At 38.3% G+C, this 15,994-nt stretch overlaps 1 protein-coding gene across 2 annotated transcripts in view; it reads right to left on the reverse strand.

The window, feature by feature from the left end:
* Positions 1-562: 562 nt before the first annotated feature.
* Positions 563-15,994, reverse strand: part of LOC115630405 (transcriptional regulator ATRX-like) — a 154,571-nt gene continuing 139,139 nt past the window's right edge. Inside the window, exons 18-21 of one of the 2 annotated variants that reach the window (XM_030526936.1) lie at positions 14,568-15,474; positions 14,057-14,501; positions 826-909; positions 563-752 (exon numbers count right to left, since the gene is read on the reverse strand). In XM_030526936.1, the coding sequence (XP_030382796.1) occupies positions 828-909; positions 14,057-14,501; positions 14,568-15,474 (1,434 nt within the window). In that variant the 3' untranslated portion in view covers positions 563-752; positions 826-827. Of the gene's footprint in view, positions 753-825; positions 910-14,056; positions 15,475-15,994 lie in introns of both variants that reach the window. The other variant, XM_030526935.1, reaches the window with a different exon arrangement.

Genomic DNA, 15,994 nt, shown 5'->3' on the forward strand with positions numbered 1-15,994 from the left:
GACACAAAGTGCAGGAGGGGATTCGCTATTCTTCTTTTTGCAGTATAGAATACACACATAAGGCATCTTTGTGCAAAATTTGGTGTCTCTATCTCTTATAGTCTCTGAGATCCAGGTGTTCATACGGACGGACAGACGGACAGACAGACAGTCAAGATCAAGAATATATATACTTTGTGGGGTCTGCCACGCCTCCTTCAGCCTGTTACATTTTCAGCTCCCGCAAACCTAATATACTCTTGTGCATTTTATGTACAGAGTATAAATACAGACGATTTAATAACATTCTTCTTTTTTGAAGTCGGTTAAAAATAGCCAAATCATTTTCGAAGCATTGAAAAATATTGAAATGATGTACTTACTTTCTCTCTTGCTCATACATGAACGAGTTTACTTTTATTTAATATACATATTTTTCGTATTATAGATGGTAGAAGCAACTCCGACCCCGTATCCGTCTCCATACGAACGTTTTTTATTCCGACCACACCCTTTTCCCCCTCACCATACTAAAGGATTTTAATATCTGCTACCCATAATTCCAAAATTGACGAAACCAAGGTTTGAACACGTATCTAATATGTAATTCTCTACTTTTCTTCAAATTTCATCTTAATCAGTAACTTCTAGAAAAGTTATTAGCGAAAAAATTTCACTCCAGTTCCACGACACAAACTGCAGGAGGGGATTCGCTATTCTTCTTTTTGCAGTGTCTTTCACCGTCGGACTTGCTCGACTGATACAATTTGTCACTAAAAAATAAAAAGATATTTATTGAAAGTAACGATATTATTGAGTATGTTTGTAAATAGAAGACATACTTACATTTACCGTTTGAACCGTTTGGAAGTGAGATTAGCTTTGGTAGTCTCTGCCGATCTTTTTCTTATCGCAAGATTTGGGTTTTCCCTAAAATAAAAGGTATTTTTTTGAAATTAAAATATCTTCAGTGCGTGTTAAAATTAAAATACGTCCAAGACTTTTAAAGATTGAAATATTCAATTTAAATGAGTTAAATTGTGGATTCGTGTAAATGTTTACAGTGCATTTTAAGCTTATTCACTTTGCTGCAATTGCATACAAGGATCTGTTGAAGAAGAATAGTTTATAATTACTAGCGTTACTTGATAAGTTCAAAAATTAGAAAAAGTGATGTATAAAGTGAAGCCACAGAATATAGACGTACACGCATTACTATTGTATAACGTGTGTGTATGTGTATGTGTGGAGTGATCCCCCTACATAAATTGGAAGAAGGCAGTGGTGATTTGTTTGTTTTACGAAAAGGCAACAATTTTACCGGCCAATAAAATCATCAATATATAGTATATATGTTTTAACAAAGGTTCGAACACATAACGTCGAGAACGGCTGGACCGAATTTTATGGGTTTTGACTTGTTTTGTACGGACGGATACAAGTCCAGAATAGCAGAATAACGAATACCGGGAAAACCAAAGCCCAAAGTTTGTATGAAAATTCTGAATTTTTCAACCGATGACAAATGGAAAAATATACCGTTTCAAATTTTTCTGTCAATCCAGTCAGAGTCAGTATATTATTTTAATATTTACGTCGCGAAAGTGTAATTTATTTAATTAATATCTGTGATTTGTTTTGATGTGTGAATATTTGTATTAATAATACCGCGACCAAGAAGATCTAATCTTTCCCAACAGAGTCATAATGCAAATAGGCTACGGAACATTGCGAATCAATTGATGAAGAACGGCAAATATCACGAGAAGAGCGCCGCGTTGATGTGGCACAAAATAGGGCCCTACTTCGTTCTTATCAAACACAAGAGCAAATAGAGGCAGCTTGTTAAACGGCTAGATTCGAAAGGACCCAACTCCGACACATATATATAATATATATTTTTATTATTATTGTATATATATATATATTCTATTATTATTATATATATAAAACAAAGTCGTGTCTGTTCGAACACTTATAAGTCGAGAACGGCTGGTCGGATTTTTATGGGTTTTGATTTGTTTTATTTGTATCCATCCAGAATAGCAGAATAACTATTAAAAACATTGGAATTCGACTTCCAAAGGGGGCAAAATAAAGTCCAAAAATTGATTTTTCTGTCCATTCAGTCAGAGTCAGTATATACATAAATATTTAAGTTGCAAAAGTGTAATTTATTTAATGGTGGAACCCTGCCAGTCATTCCAAGATCGACTGCTGCAGATGAAATAAATGCTTACCTCAAATCATCAAATCTGTGGTGCTATGTGAAGAAAATGCAACTGACAGCAAATATGCGAGTTGCATTGTAGAACGAATCATCTGTTGAAGATTTCTCCGAACAATTGCTGACTATCGGTATAACAATTGGATAGGGGGGTCATAAATTTTGGCGGCTAAGAATAAAGATGTGAATGACTTTAACATTATAGTTCAGAATCAAATCGTTGGAACTATGCATTCATTCAAAACTATTGATTGTATATCGGACGAAGATGATGCCACTAATTATTCAATTGAATTTTTAGGCTCATTGGATGTGCCTGGTTTACCACTGCACAATTTACAACTGAAGGCCGGCTCCGTAGTCATCATGCTTCGAAATCTAAATCAACCAAACCAAGGTAATGAAATGCGCTTGGGGATAAGAAGACTGATGAGTAATGTGATTCACGCGACGATACTCAACGGAAAATTTAAAGACGAGATAGTTCTTATTCCAAGGATTCCAATGATCCCAATGGATATGCCCTTTGAATTTAAAAGAATTCAGTTCCCGATTCGCTTTGCCTTCGCCATGACGATTAACAAATCACAAGGCCAATCCTTGACTTTTTGTGGTCTTAACCCAGAAAATCTATGTTTTTCTAATAGTCAGTTGGACATGGCATGTCCACGTGTCGGAAAATCATCCGATGTCTATGTGCGTCTATTCATCTCTGTGTGAGCATGTTTGCAGTTAACCAAAGCATCCGCATCAACAACAGCTGCGGGCAGCGCTTGGGCAGCAAATATATTTATGGCTATAACTTCTTGTTAAATCGGTCTATCATAATGAAATACGGACATTTAACCATTTGGGGATATTTGCAAAATGAGTCGAAATTCCAGGAATTACGGGAGCTAGAGAAAATCACGATTTTCGTGGGGGAGAGGGGAGGGAGGGAAATTCCAAAATACATATTTTCTGCGTATTCACATAGCGCATCAGGGACAAAAATGTTGTTCGTAGGTCTTATAGTCTCCGAGAAAATCGGGAAAACCGCCATAGCGGGGAAGTGTGGGGTAAATCAAAAACATAAAAGAAACTCGTATAGCGTACACACATAAGGCATCTTTGTGCGAAATTTGGCATCAGGGAAAAACCATCAACTCATCCTTCCTCGGACTTAGGAGAATCTGGATACCGAGTTTGGTTATTCTTCTTCTTGTACTTCCCGAGATGCTTGCGTTCACGGATGGACGGACAGACGGACATGGCTATATCGACTCGCCTTGTCATCCTGATCAATAAATGTATACTTTGTGCGGTCTGCCACGCCTGCTTCTGCCTGTTACATACATTCGCACAAAATTAATATAGTCTTTTCCCTTCAGGTACAGGCTGTAACAAAGTTAAAGTCAGGTATCCCGACTTCGAAATACTCTGTATGATTAGAAATTTAAAGAATTATAAATGCACATTTACATAGCAATTGCGTCTGTGTGAGTGTTTGCATATCTATGCGTGGCATTTTCTACGTATTCACATAAGGCATCTTGGAATAAAATTTGGTGTCCGTAGGTCTCATAGTCTTCGAGACATAGGTGAACGGAAAATAGGGAAAACTTCCATAGGGGGAAAGTGGGGGGAAAATCGAAAAAATAAAAAACTTGGAGAGCGTACACAAATAAGGCGCCTTTATTTGGAGTTTCTAGACGAGTCGATCTAGCCCTGTCTGTCTGTCTACCCGTCTGTCCGTATGAACAACTGGATCTCAGAGACTATAAGAGCTAGAGACACCACCAGATAGGCCGATTTAACAGGAAGTTGTAGCCATATATGTACATAAGACCAAGTAGTGCCCGCAGCTGTTGTTGTTGTTACTGCTTTCTAAAGGCACACGAGACATACACAGGCACACACAAACACACACATACACTCATAATTATTCTACACATATGTACAGAGTATTTCAAATCGCGATAACCGACTTTAGCTTCTCTACTTGTTTTATATATAAATTCTTATCCTAGTTCTTATGCTATCGTCTACATACTATCATCGATTCCTTATCTTCTACCATGTGTGCGCACTTTATCAGGTAGCTCATGTTAGCCAGCCGCAGCGTGCTCATGTGATATACCATTCGTGGTCTACATAGATAGAGCAAATATAGCTTAATAATAAATTTACATTTATTTAGGACCTCGCTAGGATTGAAAACAATTAGTCAGTGAAATGTACTCGTCGACTGTCAGCTGTTTCTGACAGCTGTGCGTTATGGGATTTTTACAAAATTAGTCAGTCAAATGTGAGCGTCGTTCTAGAAAACAGAAACACACATTTAATACTCACAGTATTCATATTTTGCATTGAACACACATTAAAGTTGAATAATTTGTGTTGACGTAAAGCCCAAATGAAAAGAGTTAAGAAGGTGAAATTTGGACACAAGTTTCCTGTTAAGATTTAATACTCACAGTATTCATATTTTGCATTGAACACACATTAAAGTTGAATAATTTGTGTTGACGTAAAGCCCAAATGAAAAGAGTTAAGAAGGTGAAATTTGGACACAAGTTTCCTGTTAAGATGTTAAGATGTAAGATGGGAAGACAGGAAAGTGAGAATGGCGGAACACCTAGAAGCAGCATCGCCATCAGTACTTACTACTCATTTTGGTTTAAAGTAGCAGGAGTCATCAGTCAGCCGTAAAAGCAGAGTACATCAGCTGCATAATCTAATATTCACCGTCTCCACCATTCTTCATTATATTCCTAATTTAAACTATACTATGTATCTTGGTGTCGTGATCATTAATAAACACTGTATAATACACAAGATCACATACACTTGGGTTATTAACTATAAGAAAGAACAGATGAACAACGTAATGTTTTTGGTAATTTTCATAATTTTCTCCCAATTTTATTACGCCCAAGTTCTACAGTAGATCTATCGCCAGCAATCTCATTGTCTGCTCCCCCTGGAAATTTGTTTGGAATTTCCGCTGTGCCTTCTCCTGCTCAGGTCACCTTAGCACCGTTGACAAAACCTCCTGCAGTAAGCAAGGCAGTAGTGGCCTCGAAAGCTTCTAAGAAAGCTTCCTCTATAAAATTTTCTGCAATATCCCCCGCAGTCTCATCACAAGCTGCAGAAAGTGCGTCAGTTGCTGCTCTGCCTCACCCCCTGCTCTTACTGTTATATCTCCCAGAAGACAAGTTTTTGGATCAAGATTATCTTCCGATACCACTTGTGAATCTATAGCAGCCTATATTGCCAGTAAATCGACGGCTAGTGTAGCTATTTCGAAGTTCAGTTTTGCTGAGCCCCGTGAAATAGCCTCGTTTAAAATAAGTGTTCCGCCTGAGGCTTTTACAATTATATGTGATCCAAAATTTGTTCACATTGTTCATGAGTTTATGCAGAAAAAACGAGTTTCGTCACCGCCTGTTGATTTACATTGTAGAACTCTTTCTTCGAAACCAACGTCAAGTTTGGCTTCAAAAAAACTAGAAGCGCGACCTTTTTCGCTTAATATTCTGTATCAGAATTTAGAGGTCTTTTGTCCAAGCCCGGGAATTTATTTCTGAGTAGTTTTTCTTTTGATTATAATATTATTGCGTTTTCAGAAACGTGGTTAAATTCTACGATTTCTGATAATGACATTTTATTAGATGACTTTTGTATCTTTCGTCATGATCGTCCGAGTCGTCGAGGCGGATGGGTACTGATTGCAGTCGAATCCAACCTTCGATCGGAAATCATTGATGGTGATGTGCCAAATGATGATGAATTTTTTGCTGTTAAAGTAACTTTTCCGTGTTTTGCTCGTATATACCTCCCTCTTCCGATATTCAGGTTTATATGCAAAGTATAACTTGTATTAAAGGAATTTCCATTCATCTCCGTGACAGAGATGCGTTTGTCATGCTAGGTGATTTTAATTTGCCTAACATAGAATGGTAGTTTTTTAATTAGTCCAATTATTTGGTGGCCTCAGCAGAGCATGCATTTGTGGAATGCCTGTTGGACCTTTCTTTGTTTCAAATTAATTATTTACCTAATCGCCTCAGCAAAATGCTTGATCTCGTCTATGTCATTGACCCTAGTAGCGCTGTAGTCTCTAGGTCTTTACCCCTGTCAGTGCCTGAAGATAGTTACCACCCTACTTTAGAAATCTCCCTATCATTTTCAAGTCATACCTTTATTCCTACACTTAATTCTAACAAAACACGTCGTTGCTTTCGCAAAGGAAATTTTTCTTTGCTTAACGAACTACAACTAATTAGTCCTTTTTGTATAGTGCGGTTGATATCAACATAGCCGTAAAGTTTTTTTATGACACTATTAATGCTCTTTTTGATGTCTGTATCCCAAATAGTGTCATATCATCTGCGTCATCAAAACATCCTTGGTTTTCACCAAGACTTTCAAACTTAAAAAATGTTAAATCTTGATGCTTTAGAAAGTATAAGCAGTCGGGCCTATCTCTTAACTTCTATAAATACTCTATAGCGAAATCAAAATTTGTTCTCAATTCACGATATTATAATAATTACCTTGCCCGATGCAAGATGCAATTTGCACAGGACCCTAAACAATTCTATAAGTTCGTTAAATCTAAACGTAAAACTGCTTCTCTACCTTCAGCATTTTTCTTTGGTGACAAAAAAGCCAGCAACGATTCTGAAGTGATGACTTGCTTGCCAACTTCTTCCAGTCAACTTATTCCTCTGTCTCTATTAGTAGTACCTCTAATTCTTATAGCATTTCATCTTCCCACACTATTTACGTTCCCATAACTACTGATAGCTGTCTACTTTCTGCTCAAATCATTAAAACCTTCATACTGTCCAGGAGCAGACAACATTCCTAGTTGTGTTCTGAAGGAGTGTTCTAGTTCCCTTTTACAGCCATTACTTAAAATCTTTAATCTGTCACTTGGTTCCTCAATCTTTCCAACTATTTGGAGAGAATCTTTTATTATTAATCTTTATAAAAAGGGTGGTAAGTCTGATATTTCAAACTACAGATGAATTTGAAAGTTGTTTGCCATACCGAAATTATTTGAAACAAGTAAACAAGAAAGGAATGCTAAAGTCGAGCAGGCTCAACTCTTAAATACCCTGTACCACCCCACAAAAAAGTAATTAAATTAACTAATTAATTTAATTAAATTAATTAACTAAATTAATTAAATTAATTAACTAAATATTAACTAATTAAATATAAAATATTCCATGCATGCATACATACATTTACATTTACATCAGAATCGTGCCTTATGCGTGTTTGTGTACTTGTACATATGTATGTATGTGTGCATTGGGCCTGGTTATATGGCTATTTTTTCCAATCATTCTATATATAATATAAAATATTCCATGCATGCATACATACATTTACATTTACATCAGAATCGTGCCTTATGCGTGTTTGTGTACTTGTACATATGTATGTATGTGTGCATTGGGCCTGGTTATATGGCTATTTTTTCCAATCATTCTATCATAATGAAACTTGGTATACGGATATATAATTACTAACCTAATGTGACTACCAAATTTTAGTTCAAAATTCCAAGAATTACGGGAGTTATAGAAAATCGGTAATAGGGGGGGAGTGGGGGGTTGGATCAGAAAAAATGAACAAACTCGTCCTTTCTCGGGCTCAGGAGAATCTGTATACCAAGTTTGGTTATTCTAGCTCTTATACTTTCGGAGATCCTTGCGTTCATACAGACAGACAGACAGACGGACTGACGGTCAGACGGACAGACGGACATGGCTATATCGACTCGGCTTGTCATGCTGATCAAGAATATATATACTTTGTGGGGTCTACCAAGCCTCCTTCTGTGTGTTCCATGTGCACTCGCACACAACTAATATACCCTTGTACCCTTTGGGTACAGGGTATAATAAGCTAAAGTCAGGTGTCCCGACTTTGAAATACTCTGTACATATGTTTACAATAATTATAGAAAATAAAAAAAAATAAGAAAAATAACAAAAATAATTTGATCGATTTTACCTTTCTCGGTATTCGAACTCACGTAAAGGGTTTATAATTGCACATTTACATAGCAATTGCGTCTGTGTGAGTGTATGTATGCCTATGCGCATCTATTCTGTCTGTGTAAGCATTTTCGCAGTCAACCAAACAGCAACATCAACAACAGCCGCGGGCAGCGCTTGAGCACCGCTTGAGCAGCGCTGCAGCAGCAAATATATTTATGGCTATAACTTCTCGTTAAATCGGTCTATCATAGTGAAAATGGCATACGGACACATAATAACCAACTGGGGGTATTTCCAAAATTTTTGTACGAAATTCCAAGAATTACGGGAGTTAGAGAAAATTGCGATTTGCGGTGGAGAGGGGGGAGGGAGGGAAATTCCAAAACACACATTTTCTGCGTATTCACATAAGGCATCTGGGACTTAAATTTGGTGTTTCTAGGTCTTATAGTCTCCGAGATATAGGCGATTATACGAATGGAAAATCGGGGAAACCCCCATAGTGGGGGGGGGAAATCAAAAAAATAAAAATAACTCGTATATAATACACACATAAGGCATCTTTGTGCAAAATTTGGTGTCTCTATCTCTTATAGTCTCTGAGATCCAGGTGTTCATACGGACGGACAGACGGACAGACAGGGCTAGATCGACTCGTCTCGTCATGCTGATCAAGAATATATATACTTTGTGGGGTCTGCCACGCCTCCTTCTGCCTGTTACATTTTTCAGCTCCCGCAAACCTAATACACTTCTGTACATTTCATGTACAGAGTATACAAATAGTTTGCAGCACCTCTGTATATCTCCGGCTCAACATGGTTTCATAAAGAGACGATCTACTACGACTAATTTGCTGGAATTTGCTTCCTTGGTAAATGAAGCATTTACTCTAAAAATGCAGACTGATGTCGTTTACACTGACTTCAGTAAAGCATTTGACTCTGTGAACCATGATCTTCTGCTCTTTAAGCTAAGTCGTATAGGATTTCCCTCCGCTTTTTGTACCCTGTACCCGTAGGGTAAAAAGGGTATATTAGGTTTGTGTAAAGTATGTAACATACAGAAGGAAGCATCTCCGACCCCATAAAGTATATATATTCTTGATCAGCATGACGAGAGAAATCGATCTAGACATGTCCGTCCGTCTGTCCGTCCGTCTGGATGAACGCGAGGATCTGAGAAACTATAAAAACTAGAATAACCAAAGTTGGCATCCAGATTCTCCTAGGTCCGAGAAAGGACGAGTTTATTTTTTTTTTTGAATTTCTCCCCCCTTCCCCCGCTACAGAATTTCGTCAATAGCGTCCACATTTCAAATGCTACCTAAACCAAACTTTGCACACATTATATAAATATAATTATCTACTGTTGTTTAAATTTTATTCAATTCGGTCAATTTTAAGAAAAGTTATTAGCAAAACAGATTCTCGCCAGTACAACCCCCCCCCCCCCCCCCCCCCCCACAACTGCAGCAACAAGTTCGCTCTTCTTCTTCCTCTTTTTGCTGCTGCTAGAAGCGCATATAACTCAGTGACGGAAGTTTACACGGGTACAGGGTATAACACTGTCGGGCTTGCTCGACTGTAGCGTTCTCTCTTGTTTGTGTTGGATTTCGTCTTATCTAAAAGACAGATCCCAACATCATCAGATGTGCCTCAAGGTAGCCATCTTGGCCCCTTACTTTTTACATAATTTATTAATGACCTCCCCGCTACCTTGTCACACTCTCATATTCTTATGCACCTCAATTGCTCTAAATGTAAGTTCATGACATTTCACCGAACTTTGCCTCATTTAGGGACGTATACGATTGACAATGTGCCATTGCAACGTATATCGACTGTTGAAGACCTTGGGGTTCTTTTTGATTCCAAATTGAACTTTAACCTTCACAAATCCAGTATTGTCAATAAGGCCAAGGGATTACTTGGATTCATTAAACGTTGGTCCAAGGATTTTAATGACCCTTATACCACTAAGCTTCTTTACACTGCTCTAGTACGCCCTGTGCTTGAATACTGCTCATGCGTTTGGTCTCCGCAGTATACAAAACATCAGGAAAGTATTGAGTCTGTTCAGAAGCAATTCCAGCTTTTTGCTGTACGTGGTTTAAGCTGGGATCCCAATCTCTGCTTGCCATCGTACTCTAGTAGACTGATGCTTATAAACCTTCCTTCCTTAGTAAATCATAGGACGGTTCTTGGAGTAGTTTTTCTCCACAAGTTGGTTATCGGTGAGGTTGACTCCTCTGCCATCTTAGGTCGCCTTAATTTTTCAGTTCCTTGTAGACCAACAAGTAAGATGCACAACTGATTACGCTTTGCACAATCGTTTTCGGGTCATGATCTTTCACAGTTACTTTCGACAGGACTCTCTCTCTCTCTCTCTGTTCTGTCCAAATTATACTTTATAATTATATTCGGGGAAATCTCTGACCACTTACTGCTGTGAGTTGGGGCGTAGCTTGCCGGACTGGCATTTAAAATTTCCCCCACCGGGTTGGAGATTTCCCTCTTTTTCTTTTCGTCTCTCTCTTTCCACCTTTCTCTTTCCCTGTTTCTCTATCTCTCTTTCCTTCCTTCTTTTTCTCTTTCTCTTTATACTTCTTACTTTTTCTAATTAGTTCTTAAATAAAACGGAGGCATTAATAGACGTTGTTGTACAGCTTTGTCTTACGCTTGCTTATATTTTATGTTTATATAATCGACAGAACTATTGTTGATGCTCTAAATAAAATAAAAAATAAAATAAAAGCGTAGAAGAAATAATTATAATAATGTAGGTACATACACACATATTTTTTGCATATTCATACATATGTATGTATTCTCCTTTACATGTTGTGCAGTTGCTAAGTCCAGCAAATATCTTTGCCAAATTGTACAGCTTATCATACTACAGAAATACATATATTTAAATATGAACGTATGTAAATAGTACAGATGTCCATACACAGAATATATTGTACTATATGCCCTAGATCTCGGAACGTACCAAAGTAATTTGCTATTGGCAGTTCCCTTCCCTTGCCATTTGTTTTCAAACTGTTGAGAACTCGATCATCTGTTCTTGACATAATAAGAATGTCGCATATTAAATTTCTGGTCACTTTGGTATTTATAAGTATGCCCAACTTGCCATAGCGCACCAACCACCTCCAGCTTTTGCCGGCGGCAGTTTTTGCCAATCAGTCGGGGCGATCTGGTACAGGTGCTCAAAATGTTAAAATATAATGGCGGACTGCGTGCCCATCAAATGCACTATCTAATGCGACTGTATTTACTACATCCACGTCGATTGTTTGAGGAGTACTACCTTGTTGATATATGCCAGAGCTCAGGGAATCCTGCGAGCTACCTGGTGGGGTTTGTTTAGATGTTTGTTAAGATGATGAGCCGTTGTTGATTAATGTTGATTAGCAAATGGAACTGCGCTGGGAATTCATCACTGACTATGGCATTTTAGACAGTAAGGACAATTCAATACACAACCCAGATTTTAAGTCTTCTTTAACGTAGGTTTGTATTATGGTTGGATTGAGAGCATACAATTGCTTTTATTTTGTTTTGTGTGGGGCTATCTGACATCACAGATTTAAGATTAATGAGATAAATATAATGAGTGTTTCGACCCTTGGTGTAGTCCATGGTCGCGACCAATCTGCAGATGTGATTAATTTTTGGTGGTCGTTCAAATGGTACCGTATACCGACTGAGTCAGCGGTAGCAACTACAGCTTAGCTTTTGATAGTGTCGGAAATTTGGCTGACACTTGCTAGAGCGGTCACCAAACTTACTATGGTAGCACAGCTCCCTGTTACCATCTTCCTGACGAGCTTGGCTGCTTTGATTTGCGTAGTTTATCCTGTAGCTTATCGAATTTCTGTGAAAGGGTTTGCAGCAACGTCTGAAAGGGTGGATGTTTTTTGCTTCTGCCCGCTTCGAGATAGCTTGCTGCCCAGCAGCGTTGGTATACTCTGTACATAATATATACAAGAATATATTAGGTTTGCGGGAGGTGAAAAATGTAACAGGCAGAAGGAGGCAGACCTCCCTCCCTGTCTGTCTGTCTGGCCGTCCATCCGTATGAACACCTGGATCTCAGAGACTATAAGCCACGAAAAAAACGCTGGCTGTCAGGCTTATCGATCCTCTGGGCCTTCTTTGCTCGCTGATCACAATGGGTAAAATGTTGCCGCAAGATTTATGGCTGCAAAAGCTAGATGGGGACGAATTTATTCCTGAGCATTTTCATACAGTGTAGAACTCGTTGAACGAAAATTTGTTGAACCTCAGCGGTATTCGAGTCCATACAGATACGCAGTCACCTATTCAAATACATGCGTTCGACGATGCCTCAATGCGAGCTTATGGTGGATGGATGGAAAGTGTTACTTTTGACCTCAGCTCACCTTCTCGCAGATCTTGTTCGTCAAATCTGTCCTTTACTTAATTTTCCCATCGAAAAGATAGTTTTGTGGGCTCACTCAGAAATAACTTTACCCTGGATCAAGTTACATCCGGTAGCAGACATCATGTTCACAGGATGTAATGTGGACGAGTTGCGTAGCTCCACTAATTTTGGAGGGCCAGCCTTCCTCATGGAACCTGTAAATTCTCCCTTAAGAATTCGGCTGCCCTAGAAGCTCGTAAGTCTGCTGTAGTTTACTCGCAGATCGGCAATCCAGTCAAGTTCTTGAAATTGTCGAAAGCTAGTCGTTGAAATTGCTGGGGGGTGCAAAAGGTGCAAAAAAATCTTGAAGCCATTTCATCTGATAGCCGAGCGAACTCAATTCAATATTATTAGCACAACGCTCCTCAACAGTGATAAGACACCGTACAAGTCATACTTTTGTTTATTTTACCTCGAAAGCGGTTTACTTAGAGCTTGTGTCAGATGGAAGGCAGGTTTCAAGTCTGGAAGGCATCCTGACCGCCGAAGAGCTCGGAACTCTCCTGGCCAGCATCGAGACGGTGCTCAACTCTCGGCCACTGGGAGCGCTCAGCGCGGACCCCAACAATGGCAAGGCACTTACCCCGGCCACTTTTTTAGTATGAAGCCGAAATTGGATTTCTGTTGTAAAATATCGTTGAATAGAAGCACAAGGTCATCATTTTCGTTGGCTTTTAAAACAATCGTAATATAATTTTTCAAGAACCTTTTCTCGGCTGAGCTTCAAACGGCTATTCGCCCGTTCAGGGAGGAAACTGACCTCAAAAATTTGGCAAGGATAGCATACAAAATGCTGGAAAATAGCACTTTAGCATATGTAATGTCATTACAAAACAACGCTACTGAGCAGCAAGCTATCACAAAGCGGTAAGAAGCAATAAATTCAGCCTCTCAGACGTTGCTGCTGTTCTGCAAACACTTTCACAGAAATTCGATAAGCTGCAGGATAAACAAATCGAGGCAGCCAAGCTCGTCAGGAATAACTGGCAGCTGTGCTACTACCATAGCTACAAACATATGAGAGAAAGAGACAGCCAACTCGCAAAACCTAGCCCACACATGGATGATGAGCGAGGCGAGGAGCCATGATTATGACCACGACATCACGGAAGAAACAATGAATATTCTATTAAGCTACAACTTGAGTTTCAATGGTAAAAACACAAACGTACTGTTGCCATAGATTTCATTTACAATCGACATATCAAATTATAAGTAAGTATATATATATATTGTAAGTATGTGTATATAAAAAACACATGTGGATGCCAAGATTTGTTATTGTTGCTTCTATACTATCCTTACAATCTTCTCTATGCTACATTCTAAACAGAAATGCTTAAAAAAATTAAAAACGTCCTATGAATCTGAAATTTAAGAAAACATTTATACTTACCCATTTGAATTAATGCCTATTATTATTTTTTTATTGGCTTCCAAAATAGTATCAGTAGTGTGCGTAGTATGTTGACTGCATATATTATGTTTCGGACCATTAGACTTCTTTGCTTTAGAAACCAAATCATGCGATACTGAGTTTTCTGCTGATAAATTTGCAGCACTTGTTATTAAGTCGACAACACTTTTTGTATAATAAGAAGGTGATAAAGATTCCGATTTTTTTGCCTGGGTTTTTTCTAAAGGAGAATCTATTTCTGATGCCGGCGCGTTGTTAATTGACGCCAATGGCCGATTTGTTGGATCGAAATTGTAAATTCCTTGGCCGTGCTTTGAAAAAACATTTGAATCAACATCTTTATCTGGTGGTTGAAAAGTCGGTGATATTGATGGGTCTAACGCTGCCTTTTCCGGAAACGTGCCTACAGCTGTTACCGATATGCCTGGAGATATTTCATTAAGATTTTTTGATACATTAAAATTTCTCGGAATTATCTTAATTTCTTTACTTTTTTTGAATTGATCATCGATACTATACTTTGCAGGTAGATTATTATTAACATTTTTTGGGTCTCTGATATTTTGAAGCGTTGTGGACGATACCGTCGAAATTTCTGTTGACGTCAAATTTTCAACAACTGACATATTTGTGCTAGGTACACCTTTTGAGGTGGAATGTTGTTCACCCGGTGAATTGTGTTTTACAGAAGCACGATGCAAAGGAAAACGTTGTGGTATTTCATGTGCACTGCTCATGTTGTGAATGCTACTAAAATCATCACATGTTTTTTGCTGTGGTTTTCTTTCTTGTTGGGAAGAATTTTCGGTTTCAATATTTGGCTCTACAGTGTGGAGTTCCTTCATAAATGAGGACTGGTTTCCAGTATTGTATGGCATTGCACTTATTCCCTGACCTGTCATCGTAGAATTAGTTGGCATAGTTTTAAGCGTTTTATGTCCATAGCTTTGAGCAGGATAATTAAACAAAGAGGAAAGAGGATTCTCCATTATTTGTTTATATTGACCTAAAGCTGAGAGGATGTTGTTGGATCCGCTTGCCATATTTTTATGCGCAGAGGAAGAAGAGAGCGGTAGCAGGGACTGTGGTATTATCGCGCTATTACTGTTGGTATCGCAATTCTTTTGGCCATTAGCATCAAATAAGCCAAAATCGCACTGCATTGATTTAGCTGCAGCTATATTGTGCATATTTGATACAATCAAAGGATTTTTTTGTATGTTACTGTGAGGTTGTGCGCCTAATGAATTGTAAGAAGTATTGGTAATATCCGGAAAATTCAATGGCTGAAATTTCTGGTACATATTAAAGGCGTCTAGGTAGCTTGGGTTCATGCTGTAATTGTACTGTGGCAGCAATGAGGCAGATTGAAGGCTGTAGCTTAATAGTGTTTGCATCTGAAAAAGGTAAATAAATAAAATAAATATAAACAAAAGTTTTAGTTATAGGTCTATAGTTATTTTATACGTAGAGGTAGAGATATGTCATCAAAACATTAAAACAAGAAAGTAATGCTAGCTACACTGTATGTACAAGGAGCGTTCCAAAGCAAACAGGACTTTATGAATCTAGCGCCCCCTGGTGGCGCTATCTATATGTCGACTGGTGCGTTAGAATCTGATATCTTTATCGATTGTCCAGTGAGAATTTCATTACATTTCATCGATTGGAAGTGAAGGTTTTGCGTTTTAAGTGTCAGTATGTTTGTGGTATCGGTGTGAAAATGAGCTAGAGCCAACATTAAATTTTATTTTGAAATTGGTAAAACTTTTACCGAAACGTTTCAATTGATGGAACAAGTTTATGGCGATGATTGCCTATCCCGTAGCAGAGTGTACGAGTGGTTTCAACGTTTTCAAAGTGGTCGTGAGGACATAAATGACGATCAACATGTGGGCCAATCAAAATTCGTGATCA

The sequence above is a fragment of the Scaptodrosophila lebanonensis genome, unplaced genomic scaffold, assembly GCF_003285725.1.
Source record: "Scaptodrosophila lebanonensis strain 11010-0011.00,11010-0021.00 unplaced genomic scaffold, SlebRS2 tig00001410-arrow-pilon, whole genome shotgun sequence".
NCBI lineage: Eukaryota > Metazoa > Arthropoda > Insecta > Diptera > Drosophilidae > Scaptodrosophila > Scaptodrosophila lebanonensis.